At 35.5% G+C, this 16,275-nt stretch overlaps 1 protein-coding gene across 1 annotated transcript in view; it reads right to left on the bottom strand.

Annotated features, from left to right (window-relative positions):
* The window catches only part of LOC120116807 (beta-glucosidase 42-like), a 30,104-nt gene extending 15,282 nt beyond the window's left edge, over positions 1 to 14,822 (bottom strand). Inside the window, 6 exon segments of the mRNA XM_039137226.1 lie at positions 4,495 to 4,582; positions 4,658 to 4,732; positions 13,033 to 13,108; positions 13,498 to 13,556; positions 13,694 to 13,760; positions 14,611 to 14,822. Coding sequence (XP_038993157.1) covers positions 4,495 to 4,582; positions 4,658 to 4,732; positions 13,033 to 13,108; positions 13,498 to 13,556; positions 13,694 to 13,760; positions 14,611 to 14,715 — 470 coding nt within the window. The 5' untranslated portion in view covers positions 14,716 to 14,822.
* Positions 14,823 to 16,275: the final 1,453 nt, after the last annotated feature.

The following is a 16,275-nucleotide window of genomic DNA, read 5'->3' as shown; positions in this document are numbered from 1 at the left end:
AATTGGCTATCAACCAAAAATCTATCCAGCCTTACATAGGTCGGTGAATCTTGGTTATTACACCAAGTAAACCTACCTCCACTCAATGGCAAATCGATTAGACCTGTAGTAAGAAGAAAACGACTGAAAATATCTAAAGAATTCCTGTTTTGGCCTCTACCAATCTTCTCATCTTCCTGTAGATACACATTAAGGTCCCCTCCAACACAAATAGGCTCAGAATGTCCTCCAACAAACGTGCTTAATTCTTCAAAAAAAACTCTCTTTTTCCTCCTCAATCGAAGGACCATACACATTAATGAATCTGCAACTGATATTATTTGCCCGAAATCTCCCCGATATAGCAATAAATCTTCTAGATGTACACTGATTTTGCATCTCAAATACGTTATCATCCCAGAACATCAGCAAACCCCCTGACGAACCAACCGATGGTGACTCAATAACCCCTTTCAAATTATTTAACCCACTCCTCAAAAAAGACCTTTGAATTTTCTCCAATTTCGTTTCCTGCAACCAAAGAAATTGAGGACAATATTTGGAAACTAGCCTCTGAACAGCCCTTTTTTTCTCTAATCTACCCAATCCTCTAACATTCCATGTTATTATAGATATCTTTAACATCATCATAAAGGAATCAACCAACTAGTCCCCCGCAAAATCCCCCTGCTTGTCCATCCTCAAGCCTTTTTCCAGACTAATAATCTTATCCAAAAAGGCTTGTTGTCCTTGTTTAAAGGAAATACCCAACAGCTTACTTATCTCCCAAGTAACTAAATCTTCATCCAATAAATCTGAAAAACCTGAAGAGGAAGCTGTTGAAATGCTCACTCTTTCTAAAGCTTCCCTTAACAAATGTCTTCTAGCTCTTCTGAAAAAAAAACCCGATTCAAAGCTGTGATTATCACCCATTAACTGCAATCCTTCAACCACCCTTTCCACACTCATATCCCCCGAATTCGATCCATCATTCACATCCTCACAACCCTGAAACTCTGCATCCACTAACAAGCTATCCAGTTGATTTCCTCTGGAATTCATATTTCTCCAGTCCCTAACGATTAAGGCACTATCTTTCTTAAGCTTAAAATTCAAGATACTTCCCATCCAGTATTTTCTGCCCCTACACCTTTTGTAAACCCTTTTGTAAACCCTTTTGTAACTTCTGCTTTTCCTTTTCTCTAACGGAACACTTTTGGTGCTTAACGAACTGTCAGACTTATAACACAGTCTACCCTTAACTTTGCTTCCTGAATTATCAATGGCAGGCTCTATCACCCTTAACTCAGAATCCTTGGCTCGAAAACCATCCTGCTCAATTATCTCTGAATCTGACCCCTCCCAACATCTTCTCTGCTGAATCAACTTGACTTAGCCAAATCCTTATCTTGAACCATTTTCCCAAATTTATCAATTTTAATTTTTGGCCCAGCAGGAATAATCCTCATTACGTTAGGCCCAGCAAACTCATCTTCTTCTGAATGGGCTTCAGACCCAGCAGCCGTCATTTTTGAATCTCTCAATCCCAAACCTGCAAACTCACCCACTTTGACGCTCCCTCCATACTGCACAACTGACTTTCCATTAATGTCTGATCTATTTTTTGAAATTCTTGGAAACCGATTATCTCCACCAACTCCATCAAGCCTGATAGCTGCGCCCTGTTCCATCCAACTGTCCACTCTCTGACAGTTTTCTTCTTCTGATCTAGCAGAACCTTCCTCATTTTCTGACCATATCCTATCTCCTTCGTTCTCAGTCATGAACGCTCCCAACTGTCCCTCATCGGAACTGACCACCGGAGGATTTGTGGAAAAGAAAATAGACTCATCATTCGCCGATCCAATCTTCATTGTTACTTTAAAAGATCTTTCATATGATCCAATAGTAATCTGATCTGGAACATCAAAAGGACTAGCCACCCTAATTAGCATTCTTGCCTTTGTAAGATCTTCCCTGTGTTTAGTGTCATCAAGAATATCTATAACCCTTCCCCATCTCCCTGCTAACCTTTCAAGGAAAGATTCATTCCAGCATAAAAGAGGTAACCCAAAAAACTCCACCAAACAAAAAGCCAAAGGAACACCATCTTCGTTCAGTAATGGCTCTAAACGATCAAACCAAAATTGAAGATCTTCTTTCTTCTTCATCCAAGCATCTAACATTTCTTCAACTGATTTAAAGATTATTACACAAGAGTTCCAGACATACCCCCATCTAACAATATGGACGTCATAGCCTTCATTAACTAAAGCATTATGAACTAACTCTAACTCAAATAAATTCTTGATAATCCCCGTCAATGATCTTTTAACCCAGCTCGAGCTCTCAGATGAAATGTGCATCTGCATGATGTTTTTCCTGACTTTTTCTCTGTTTTCAGCATCGACGACCAAATCTTTGACCTCCAGAACACTCCTCGATCTCCTGTTCGACATCAATGCATCTTTGTACGATATGTCATCCCTCAAACTTCTAAGAACATCATCTGGCCCTTTTGGATTCGAAATATCAACAGTGATCGGACAAGCATCCTTCTTTAAATCTTTATTATTATGCTCTACCCATGCTCGGGATTCATTGTATCTTGCGACTCCAACCGTGATCCTTCTCCCATCTATGATCGCTCCATTTAGATTTTCTACAGCCCTTCTCAAACCATCCTCATTCCCAAACTGCACAAAAGCAAAAGTGGAAAATCTGTATTTTGGGTTTCTAGTTTCCTTAGGGATATAGACTCTCTGAACTGGACCATGAACTAAAAACATTTCCCTTAATGCACGTCTTGACACTCTCCGACTAAGATTATCCACAAACACCTTCCAAATCTCCTCGGAAAAAAAATTACTTTTCGCCCTTTCTCTCACAACTTCTCTCTCCCTCTCTCTCATCTCGAGTTTTTTATTGATTTTTTGACATCTAGACAATTTCCACAGATTATTAAGGGCAAACAAAGCAGCATATTGTTTTAGTCATTGTAAACATAACGTTATCTAATCTGAAGGAAAAAATAGACTCGATTTTGCAATATCAAAAGAAATTTACAAGGAATCTTCCCAGAAAATGATATGAAACGGATTCTAATTGATACGATGTCTCACGATATTCTCATTCCTCATGCACATAAGAAATGAAAATTATTAGACTTGTGTTATATTAGCATTTGTCACAAAAAGGTGCCATTAGAATATGAGTTTCTTCCTTTTATTCCACTTGCTATGTTCCTTGTGCATGTCAATTTTTATTGGTACCACCATATAGCCGCAAATAAACAAGCATGCACAAGGAACATATAATGTAATGTAATACACAAGTTCCAACTAGGGGTGCATAGAAGCTCGGGAAAAACTTCAATTTGGCAGTCATTCTTGATCCGAGCTTGAGAGCCATGTTCAAGCATCTTAATGCCCCACTTGAGTGCTTTGTAAGCCTAATACAATTTTTGTTCTTAATATAATGTTTTATTAATTTTAATCGCTAATAAAAATCTCAAATTCAAGCTTGAACATAAATAATCAAGTTTGATATCAAGAGCGAAAATTGAACTCATTTCGACCAGGTATAAGAGTCTAGTTGAGAAAAATTGAATGGTTTTTTTTTTTTTTTTGAGTCGAGCTGAAACTATAAAAATGAAACTCTGAGTCCATTTGTTTTGTTGAAAATAAGTTCAGGAAAATAGACTTGTTTTCTAGAAAATTTGATATTTTTTGTTTTTTGGATGATCCTGTCTAAAATATTTTCTGGAAAATTTTCTGGGAAATTTACATTAGTAAACGAAGGATCAATTCAACGAGGATAGAAAAAGTTTGTACTAAACCCCAACTGTAAAAGTTAGATTTCTTCCTTGATCCTAATGTTCAAGGAAGAAACCGTTAGATTGCTTCTCTACTCCCATATCAGATCAAACGGATATAGGACCTTGGAAGACAAGATGGAAAATCATACATTTTTTGTCCAGGATGAAACAAAGCTAATTCAGATTTGCGATTGATTTGGCTATCACAAAGATCTGTTAAATTTCTGGGCATTTCTCAGATTTGGTTGAAGTAGGGATCTGGTTAAAAGAATGGAACAATGAAAGAAGATAACATGGAAACAAGAAAGATTAAGGCAGCAAAGTCAATAGTGGAGAGAAAAAGGTTAGGCAACAGTATTCCTTAGAGGTGTTGAATGCGAGTCATCAGTCAAAAGTTTGAGAAAAAGGGTCTGTAAAATGTCTTCCACTTTACGTTAAAGTTAAGTATTTCTTACTACTGACTTGGAAAATGTTACTTTGACCAAGTTCATCTTCTTCAAATAAGCACGGGAAAATTTTGGAAACCTTTTCCAGAAAAGGTGTGTGGTGACAACCAGACCCTTACTGAGCTCAAGAAGAGTTTCATGTTGCGAGTTGGAGTCGAGTTTGAGCATTTCACTATTTGAGCTAGTCCTGGCTCGATTACACCCCTAGTTCCAACATACTATCAAATAATTCATTAACGGCATAATACTTACACAATTTGCTTATCTAACCACCCTCCAATTGATTCCTGGAGATGCAAAGGGAGATCCCAATGGTACAAAGTTACAAAAGGCTGAATGCCTGCAAAAACGTGATCTTTAATTAACATTTGTTACAATCACAGCTACGAGGGATTAAGTACAAAGGGTTGCATACCCTTTTCAATAAGAGCATTAATGAGATTGTTGTAGAAGGCAATTCCTTCTTTGTTTACTTCGGTTCCCAGTCCATCTACAAGAACAACATAAAACAGTACAACTTCATTTGTTACCAAATGCAAGGTACACTTATTCCACAAGCTAAAAGTATAAAGAGGCATTGACGCTTCAAGTACAAGTAGCACTGGGGACATGATTTGATCTTAAGTGGGGATCAAAATAAGCTCCCTAGATCATTCAAAATTATATCAATAAAAGAAGGAATATTATGATGTTGCGCCTACTTATTCATTATTTTTATTTTTGAAAATGCCTACTTATTCATTAAAGAACAGAAATTGGGGACGAGTTTGGGAAAAAGTTAAAATGAAGAAAATGGTCAAGCTACATATGAGAAAGAATTAGAAACGGATAAAGCTACATATTAGTGAACTTGAACTATTCTTAGGAATATAAAGAGCCCCGGCTATTTAATTATTTATTTTGAAGGTATGGAAATCATCATTCAGTACTGCATTCATTGCGCACACATTCATCATTCTCATAACTGAGATCATACCCTTACTAATTAAAGGGTATAAAGAATGTTGAAAGTTTCCTTCATAGACAAATTATTGGCGCTTGATATGCTAACATTATGACCGAAGACATGAATAATTAATAGACACAGAGGAAGATACATGTCTGATAAGAAAGTAAACTTAAAAAAAGGCATAAAAGAAAGAGACAGACAACTAAAGTATTTCCTCTCTATATCCAGTTACACATTTCATAGTCACGTGACAGCACTAGTTTAATATCCACTCACTAGAAAACTATTAATTACTTGGTTTTGTGCATCAAAGAAATGATTGTGTCAACAATTAGTTTACTAAACAAACATTTATGTCATACTTTCCCATTGAATTTTATACACATACTTAAAGCTTGAGACCACTAGTAGCCGACTTCTTTTACTGAGAACCAAACTCTGTCTTTCCTTTCTATAATAATTCAGATATCAGATCATTCGCCATGGAAACCCTGATTTTCCCATTTGTCATAATATCATGAAGTAAGCACCATGACAACAAAGATAAAATTTGGTTGAAAATCAAAGAATTCATCCTTTCCTTCGGGAAAGGGACTACTATGAGGGAGGTTTTTAATGAGGCCTCCTACATTTATCAAAAAATATTCATCATAATAAAAACTAGAAAAACCAACTGAAAAAAACCTCTCTTAAATGATCGTTACAAAATTCTGCCCATCAAACCTCCTAGTCCCTACAGAATCTTAAATTTTCTTTTGACAAGAATTGAACCCTTCATGATTAATGGAACTCAAAAGATTTCCTTAATCATAGGAAGGAGGAAAAGAGTGTCTTATACTTCATTAATAGGAATAGATACATAAGATTTAAAACAACATAAAAACCCTTACAAAGAACCCGAATACCCAACATAAAATACCCCTAAAAACCACAATGTAATTAGCCAATACCAGCCTTAGCTAGCGCATCTGCCTCCATATTGGTTGTTCTAGCAACCCATCTAATTACACCCTCAAATTCTCTCAGCCTTTCAGCTATATCCCTGACAATTAAGACATACATCTCAGAAGAAATAACACCATTCTTGACCCAATCTACTACCATTTTACAATCAGTTTCAATAATCAACCGACCCTTAATACTTCCTTTCAGCGAATCAAAAAAAGATAATGCCTTCTGAATAGCCCTTAGCTCCATCATAGTAAGTGGACCCGGACCTGAAGCCTCCTTGAAAGAACCTAGAAACAGACCAGCATCATCTCTAAGAATACCAGCAATTCAACTTCTCTTCAAATCCCCACTGGTAGCTACATCCACATTCAATTTGACAAAACCCTTAGGAGGAGGTGACCAAGGGATCGAAGTAATAATAGAATTGTTATGGGGATACAAGAATCCCCAATGGAAGGGTTACAAATAAGGAAATCCTTAGAGATAAAAGAATCTTTATACTTAGCTAAGAACCAGGAAGCAAGCCTAAATCTTGCTAAGAAAAATAAGTAAATCTTGTCTAACTCCTTCCCTTTAAAAACAATGGCATTTCTGACTTTCCAAATAGTCCAAATAATAGCACCAGGAATAAACTTCCAAATAACAGATTTAGAATTTAAATCTTCCCACGCTTGGAGAAAGCTTTGCGCATTGACATGAATAGCCGAACTTAGACTCCAAAACTGCATGAATTTGTTCCAAATTGACCACACAATAAAACAAGAGAAGAATAAATGAGAAGAGGATTCATCCACCGATTTACAGAGAGGGCAAGAAACATCTTCAATACCCATAACCCCACAAAATGTTATTCCATAACTGAGCTTCCTGGGAACCCGAAGAGCACACCTTCACACATGAGCTAACAGAAAAGTCACCAGCCCCATTTCCTTTCTAGTTCAGTCCATCAGAAGCCTCTTTAGACAGGCAGAAACTCGAAATAATTGGCATCAAATTTACCCATTGTTCATACTCCCAATCTGTCAAATTCCTTCTCATCTGAAGATTCCAAATCCATCCCATTGAACTAAACTCACCAAACTCAACTAATTTGCTGCTCTTATTAGAAGAAATGGAAAACAGTCTAGGGAAAGAATCCTTGAGCGAACAGTTCATCGCCCAATTGTCTTGCCAAAACCTAGTCAACTCACCATTACCCACTTGAATTCTGCACATACTACGAAACTTAGAGCCAAATGAATCTTCTTTAAAATGATTCTTGACCAATGAACTCAAATCCAAGAAGCATGATTTGGAACCTTGCTATTAAACATTAATGAGGATTCAAGATTGTATTTAGAGCATATCAACATCCTCCAAACAACATTCCTATCATTAGTAAACCTCCAAGACCATTTCCCCAGAAGGGCTCTGTTCATATAGATAAGATTTATCACTCCCAAACCTCCCTCATTCTTAGGCTTGCACACAGAAGACCATTTAACCCAATGAATCTTGTTTTTCTCCAATCCACCTCCCATAAGAACTTCGACATAATGGAATTAAGTTTAGAATTAACCGAGGGGATTTTAAAAAGAGACAAATAATAGGTTGGAAGTGAGCAAAGAACCGACTTGACCAAAACTAACCTCCCTGCCAAAGAAAGAGTTGTAGCTTTCCAACCAGCAAGTTTGTTATAAAAGTTATGAACAATCGGATCCCAAAGTGATGAAGAATTCCTTTTTGCACCCAGAGGAAGCCCTAGGTAATCAGAGGGAAAAAACCCAGCAGCGCAACCAATTGTTCCTGCCCACTCCTCAATCTCCTCTTGACTCAAATTGACACCAAATCATCTGCTCTTCCTTAGATTCACTTGAAGTTCAGACATAATTTCAAAAACTCTAAGAACCCTCTTGACATTTAAAATTTGCTTCTTCGAAGCACCATAGAAAATTATAAGGTCATCCGCAAACGCAAGTGAGAAAAATCGACAGCAGTCTCATTTCTACCAATTTGCAAACCAAAAAAAGCCCTTCAGATACTGCCTTTAAAAGCAGTAGATTTAGAAGTTCCCCAACTAAATTGAAAAGCAAAGGAGAAAGAGAACAACCCTGACGAAGACCCTTTGCCATTGGAAATTCCTCATAAGGGACTCCATTGACCAAAACAGAAACTGAGGCTGTTGTAACACACTGTCTGATCCAATTACTCCATTTGGTACCAAAGCCCATTTCTCCATAACTAGAAAAAGTATAGACAGTACATTGTATCATAGGCCTTCTTGAAATCCACCTTAAATATACATCCATTAAGTCTTTTTTTCCTCCAAAAGTCTACTCCTCGTTAGCTATAAGAGAACAATCCAATATTTGACGACCTGGGATAAAGGCAAACTGTGTAGGACTGATTATATCAGTAATATAATTTCTTAATCTCCCTGAAAGACACTTTGAAATAATCTTGTACAACCCTCCTACTAGGCCTAATAGGTCGATAATCATCTAAACCACCAATGTTGGACACCTTTGGGATTAAAGTAATGAAAGTGTGATTTATCCCATGTTCCCAATATTTTCCCAAATAAAAATTGTGGAAAAATTTCAGAATATCTGCCTTGAGGATAGACCAAAATCTTTTAAAAAACCCATATTAAAACCATCTGGCCCAGAAGCTTTGTTGCTATCACACGATTTAATACTCCCAAATTTCTTCCTTCGAAAATTCTTTTTCTAATAGAAGATTTTGTTCCTTAGAAATTCTGGAAAAAATCAACTTCATATCTTCAACTTCCAAGGTAGACTTATATAAATATTGAAAAAATGGTCCCTGACACTAGCTTTAATAATAGCCAGATCTTGAAAAATCTCACCATTAACATTCAAAGCACTAATGCAATTCCTCTTCTTCCTAACTGAAGCACATGTATGAAAGAATCTTGTATTGCGATTCCCTTGAACCACCCATTTCGATCTCGATTTTTGAAACCAAATTTGTTCCTCCATTTTATACAGCCTCCATAATTCTGTTCTCAAAGAAGACAATTATGCTCCTTGTTCTCTTCCACTTGAGTCTTGCAACTGCTGGAAATTTTCCTCTTCCTTGTGGATTCTTCCTTCTAATTCAGCAATCTCCTTTGCTGGAAATTGGTCTCTCTTCCCTGCCCATGTTTTTATTGCCAGTTTGGTTGATTTCAGAATAGCCAGTATACCAACTCTGTTCTTTTTTCTCTTGCTGTCTTGAGCAGTAGAATTAACAAGTTCCTCAAAGCCATCTTCGTCCATCAAATAATTAAAGAGTTTGAAAGGTTTTTTACCCCAACTTACTCCTTCATTCTCAAGAAAGATAGTGTTATGATCTGACACAGACCTAGGGAGCAAAGTTTGAACAATATCAGGAAAAGCTTCCAAGAAATGAACATCCACTAAGAACATGTCCAATCTAACAAAAGTGGGGATATCCTGATTGTTGCACCATGTGAGCCTACCCCCATTCAAAGGTAAATCAATTAATCTTGTCTGCTGAACAAAATGACTGAAAATCCCCATTGAAATTCTGTTTTGAGCTCTCCCAATCTTCTCTTTTTCTGATAAATAGACATTAAAATCTCCTTCCACACAAAGAGGAATACTTTGTCCATTAATGAAATCAGCTAGCTCTTCAAAAAAACTGACTTTTTCTTCCTCAACATTAGGCCCGTAAACATTAATAAAACTGCACCTAAGTTGGTTTGATCGAAATTTCCCGAAATGGCAATAAACCTTCTGTTAATGACATGATCTTCCAATTCAAACGAACTCTCATCGCAACAGCTCAATAAACCTCCAGAGGAACCCACTGTTGGAGATTCGAGAAACCCTTGGAGGGTATTCAAACCACTCCTTAAGAAATAACTCTGAACCTTCTCCAATTTAGTTTCTTACAGCAGAAGAATTATAGGGCGATTCTTTAAGACCAAATTCTAAACAGCTCTCTGTTTTTCCTTTCTTCCCAAACCCCCAACATTCCATGTAATAATGGCTAACTTATTTTTCATCATTAAATAATCAACAACCTTAACAACCCAAAAGAACAAGATCTCATACTTGTCTTAAAACTTTCTCCAAGTTTATAATTTTTTCCAAAAAGGTAGACTTCCCTTCCTTAAAACCCCTAAAAGCTTACTAATTTCCCAAGTAGCTAGTGCTTCCTCCATAAAAACCGAAAAAGCTGGAGAAGAAACTGTTGAAATGCTAACTTGATCTAATGCATCCCTCAACAATAATCTTTTAACTCTTTTGTTGGTAGTCTTGGAATTGAAGTTATAACTGTCTCCTTCTAAAAGCCACCCTTCAAACAAATTATCCATATTTTTGTCAGCTTCATGTCTCTCCATAGTAGATTCCACACAGCCTTCCACATTAAAATCTGCATCTACATTGACAGTATGAGCTGAACTTAAGTCCAAATTCTTCTCCTTGTGCCTATCTAGAGCTCTCTCTTTTTCCGGAATAACAAAAGGATCATTCCCGAACCAGTGTCTTCTCTACCTGGACCTTTTATACACCCTTTTGAAACTGCAAATTCTTCTTCTCTCCATTGGTTTACTCTTAATAGATGATGAAGATTTATACCGGTGAACCGATCTTCCCCTAGAAAGCCATTCTTTAAACTCTGCATTAGACCCAACCAACATTAAATTTTCTTTTTGATTCACATCTCCACTGTTATTAGTCGAACAGGTTTTAGAGATTCCTCCTTTGTCAATTTTCTCTTTGTTGACAGACTCAATTATAATTTGTTTATTATCCATTTTCCCAAACCTATTTAGAACTAGACTGCCCATTTTCTTCAGATTGGGCTTGAGATCCATCAGCCGAAAAATTTGAAATTCTGCACCCCAACCCCGCATGCTCCCCCATTTTGTTTCTCCCAAGGTTTTGAAATTCTGACACCCCTCTATTAATGCCTTTCCCATATGTGTTCAGCATTGGAAAGTGATTTTCCCTACCAACTCCAACCAAACCCGTATAAGCACTCTGGTCAAACCACTTGTCAACTTTTTGTCTGCTATTTTCTGCTGAATGTTCAGAACTTTCCGCACTTTATGACAAACACATGTCATCTTCCTCTGTAGAAATCTTCTTTCCATTTGTCTACCATCGAAACTACCCACCGGCGAATTACTAGAAAACAACGAGGAATTCTCAAGCGCCGATCCCAACTTAATACTTACTTTGAAGAACCTTCCATAAGCTCCAATCGTGATCACCTCTGGAACATCATAAGGGCTCTCCACCCTGATCAGAACCTTCGCTGTCGAGAGGTCCTCCCTGTTCTTTGTTGCTTCATGGATATCTTCCATCGTTCCCCATCTTCCTGCTAACCGTTCCAGAAATGTGTTCTGCCAGCATAACAATGGAATCCCATAAAACTCTATCATACAATAAGCCATTGGAATACCTTCTTCATTCAACAGGGGTGCTAGCTTATCAAACCAGAAAAATAATTCATCCTTCTTCAACCAAGCCTCCAACATCATTTTTGTCGACTGAAAAGTTACTATACATGAATTCCAAACATAACCCCAACTGGCAATTTGGATATCATAACCTTCATTAACTAGAGCTTTTTGAACAAACTCTAACTCGAAAGAATGTTTTATGATCCCCGTTAATGACCTCTTAACCCAACTGAAACTTTCAGAGGGAATATGCATTTCCCATATGTTTTTCATTATTTTTCCCCTTTGAATACCTCCATTTGACATCTCCCTACAATCGGAAACATTGCTCTTCAATCTATTTGATATTAAAGCATCCTTATATGATCTAACATCCCTTAAACTCCTATTAGTAGCATGTTTCTCTGATGATCTTGAAGTCTCTTCTTTATTCTGCTCTGAAATCATCAACACTGAACTGATCTTTTCCACTGGCTTTGGACGAGCTTCCTTGTATCTTGTTGCTCCCACTGTAATTCTCCTTCCATCAATCAAAGAACCATTTAAGTTGACAATTGCCCCTTTCATACTTGCTTCATTACTGAACTGCACAAAGGCGAAAATGGAGAATTTGTATTTCGGATTTCTAGTTTCTCTCGGAATGAATACTATTTCTACTGGACCTTGGAAAGAAAACATCTCCCTTAACTCTTGTCGTGACACCCTCCTTTTTAGATTATCAACGAACGCCGTCTACACTTCCTTGGAAGAAGACTTTCCTTTCACTTTTTCTCTCTCTACGTCTCTATCTCTCTCACTCTCTCTACGTCTCTATCTCTCTCACTCATTGTCTACTTTGTTTTTGTTTTAACTGTGGCTGGAATTACTTTGTTGAAGAGAGCAATCTTCTTCACGACATATACAGAATCTTAAAATTGAAATATGACTACCAGAATGTTTCTATGGTGTGGTCAAGGCTAGATTAAACGAATTAATGAATATTTCAATGCTTTTTAAGTTCAGCTAATAGACAAGGTTATATATACTACTGATTTAAGGAATCAATACTAAAATTTGGTCCAGATATGATATGGGATGATTGAATCTTACACACCCAGAGATCTTAGTAAAACAAAAAGAAAGTCTAGCATAGTACAATAAAATATAACATATCCATCGGGTCTTGCCTATATCTAGAATCAAAATTAAGGTGTATATATATGCATAAAACTTCCTCTCACCATCCTTGATTCTGGAAAGCCCAAGCAAAAGTTCAACAAGAATTTACTTAAGATAACTTATTGGAACAAGCCAACGGGGAAGACTGAATTCTGCACGGATGGTCAACTACAGTTCATTTTACTAGCGCAAACTTATGAAGTAGAAGAAAGGACTTGATGGGAAAATGCTTTGTTCTACGAAGAATCTAATATTATAATAAAACACAAATATTAACCATGTACAGGAATAATTATAGTAGAAAAAAGCATACCTGGAAAGATTCGAGACCATGATATGGAGAACCTATAAGCATCAAATCCGAACTTGTGTATAAGGTCAACATCTTCCTGTATACATTAGAAATCAAAAAACTGACATCTGAAAGATCAATGTGAACAAATATACTTTATATTGTAATGTAGAAATTAATGATAATTGTTCAAATGATAACAGTTCAAGAGAATTTTTACCACCACGGGTCCCTTCTAGAGTCACTCAAATGCATAAACAATTGTCAAACTGATAATATCTGAGTATAAGTTGTAACTTCAACACATGAAATTTTTTCATAAACAACACAGAATTTTGCTTAAAGATCCACTTCCAAATATAAAAAGGGCACAAAATCTCATGAATTCCCTCAATAATAAAATCAAATTTAGAATTACAAAACTTCAACTCTTAGAACGAACAAATAAAAACACAGCAAAACATGGCAAATACTGGTATTACCCACCTTGTATCGATGATAATGATCAACTGCCACATCACCATTGCTTCCATCAATAATTTTTCCTAGGAAAACAGAGTTTCCCAATCAAGTTCAAGTAAAAAATTCCTATATCAACCAAAATAGTTACAGCAAGAATTTTTCATTTTCATTTTTCCTATACTATTAGTCGTAGTTGTTTTAAAAGAGAAAAGCGGTATACCTTCTGTGTGTGAAAAAGAATCCCATATGCTAGGACCCCTGCCACCCTCATTGCAGGCTCCTTCAATCTGAAAACATGCAAAAACTAAACTCCAAAATCTAAAAGGGTTCAATTATTTATATGGTGCCAGCTGCTAAAACTCCAGTAAGAGTTTCTTTTTGGTAAAAATGTATCTAGGGGCAGATAGGCAACCCCTAGGCCAATGCAAGATGAGCACTGCAGAAAGCTTCATTGGCTGCTTTCGAGATTAATATCAATATGCGGCCACCGGTAAGTCTCAAATATAGGCCTTTATAGCAAGGAGAGCAAGTTCATGCAATTATGCCAACCCCTCGTCGGCGATTCAGTAAGATGTTAAAAAGAAAATAGCTTCTTTTTACCATTTCTCTGATCTAAACTTTAAGTTCTCTTTTTCTATCTTGTTTTTTTCTGGGAAAAACAAAAACAAAGCTGATACCTACTTACAAGTTACACCTCTACTTCATAAGTTCATATAGAAGTATATTCTTATTTTACTTTTACAAGGTTTCAAATCCACCATAAAAACAAAATAATAACAATTAGAAAGGAAGATGGATCAAAGAAACTAGTAAATAAATGGCGCCTTCAAAGTTTCTTCAGAAGCCTGAGATTAACGAGTGAGGAAAGCTTGGGTCATCCAAAGACCGGAATGAACTTAACAAAACGGAATAAAAGAAAACGGTAAAAGTTAAATGGATTCACAAATTTCCTTAATTGTTTTTAAAAATATCTTTAATAATTGAAGCAAATTAGAAACCTATCATGAAATCTCGAAAGGAAATAAGAAAAGATACAAGAAAATTTAGAAGTCGGAGAAAATCTGAGTGGCAGATCGTACTCTGAAACTGAATGCAAGGCTAGCATTTTTTTTTTAGATTTGTACATATGTAACATACCTGATATGAAGAAGTGGCAACCCCAAACACGAAGTTAGGAGGGAAGTCAGCTCTGCACACTTCTTCTTCTTCCACATGTTCTTTGAACAGATCCTTCTTCGACATTTTCTCCCCTTTTTTTCCTCCCCTATGATCTGAAATCTCAAACAGAGAAATGAGAAGGTAAAGGGAATCGCTTCTTGTATATTTTATGCACTGGTGCTTCTAATCTACCCTACACTTTCACAGTTCTTTTTCTTTTTTCTTTTTTTTTAACTTCCTCGATAGTCAGTAAGTTGGCCCTTTCACCTGAATATCTTCGTAACCAAGAAAAAAAAAGCTTAAAGTACCAAATATAGCATATTGTTTTGTTGAGTATTCGATTATTAAAATTTATAAAATGATTTTCTTATTATAGTAAATTGTTTTTTTGATATTTTCGACTATTAAAAGTTATAAAATAATCATTCGACTATTAATTATATTTTAAATTCGTCCTTTTTCGTTAAAAATTTAATGACAATCTGAGTTGGACATTAACCACCTAATTGAGATGTGATAAAATTTGATATCATAATCTCAAACAACTATCATGTCTCAGTCAGCATGTTAATTTTTAGCTCATACGATATTTAATTTTTTAACGAAAAATGACGAGTTTGGAAAATAGTAGAATAGTCTGGTGACTATTTTATAACTTTAACAGTCAAGAGACTCAACAAAAATAATATCTTATAGTCGAAGAATCATTTGTGTACTTTACAAAAAAAAAACTTAGAATGTTCGTTTTGTTCATGAATAAATTTAAAGGTAAAGTAGTATTTAGTCACTTAAATATCATTTTATTCTATTTTAATAATCCAACTATTTTTTTCGTCAAAATCATTACTAATATTACCTTAGACCTCACCTTTTTTTTCTCATTTTGTTTGAGGCAAACCGAATAGAGAATGAACCTATAAATATAAATAGGAGAAGGGTTTCAAACCTCTTTTTTGGTTTAAGGGTTGCTCATTCTGCCAAAGTACCAAAGGCTTTCGAGGCGTTTACACCTTCCTATTGCACGACCTGAAAAAGGCTTTCAGTTGCACACTTAGGTGGTGTTTATTTTTATTGTGTAATGTCTGCAAAGCTCTTATGTCTGCGCCGCGCAGACCACGTGTAGACATTGAGCTTCGCAGACCGTTTGTTTTTTAGAAGATAGAAGTTCTTCTAACGTCTGCGTGTGGTCTGCGCGGCGCAGACGTAGCCTTATGTCTACAGACGTCTTCTAACCTCTTCAAAGAGGTTTTATATTTAATTTTATATTATATTTGATTTTAGTTTTAATATTAATTTTTTAAATAAATTAAATATTAATTTTTTAATATTATATTATAGATATTAATTTTATATTATTTTTTTAAATAAATTAAATATTAATTTTTAATATTATATTATAGATATTTAATTTTATATCATATAAATTATTTTATATATTATTAAAATTTTATATTTATTTTAATTATTTTGATTTAAGTTTAAATATAATATTTTTTTGATTTGTTATTTTTAAATTATATTTAAACTTTTTATACAAAATGTAAGTATTTAAACCACATTGCTTAATAAAAAATGATTTCATTGTTTGATAATTAAGATTTTAAAATATAAAAAAATTATAAATTATGTTTTTAAAATTTTAAA

This window comes from Hibiscus syriacus, unplaced genomic scaffold (genome assembly GCF_006381635.1).
Source record: "Hibiscus syriacus cultivar Baekdansim isolate YM2019G1 unplaced genomic scaffold, ASM638163v2 tig00110303_pilon, whole genome shotgun sequence".
Taxonomy (NCBI): Eukaryota; Viridiplantae; Streptophyta; class Magnoliopsida; order Malvales; family Malvaceae; genus Hibiscus; species Hibiscus syriacus.
The sequence above is the reverse complement of the archived record's forward strand: the minus strand, read 5'-3'. Positions and strand labels throughout refer to the sequence as shown.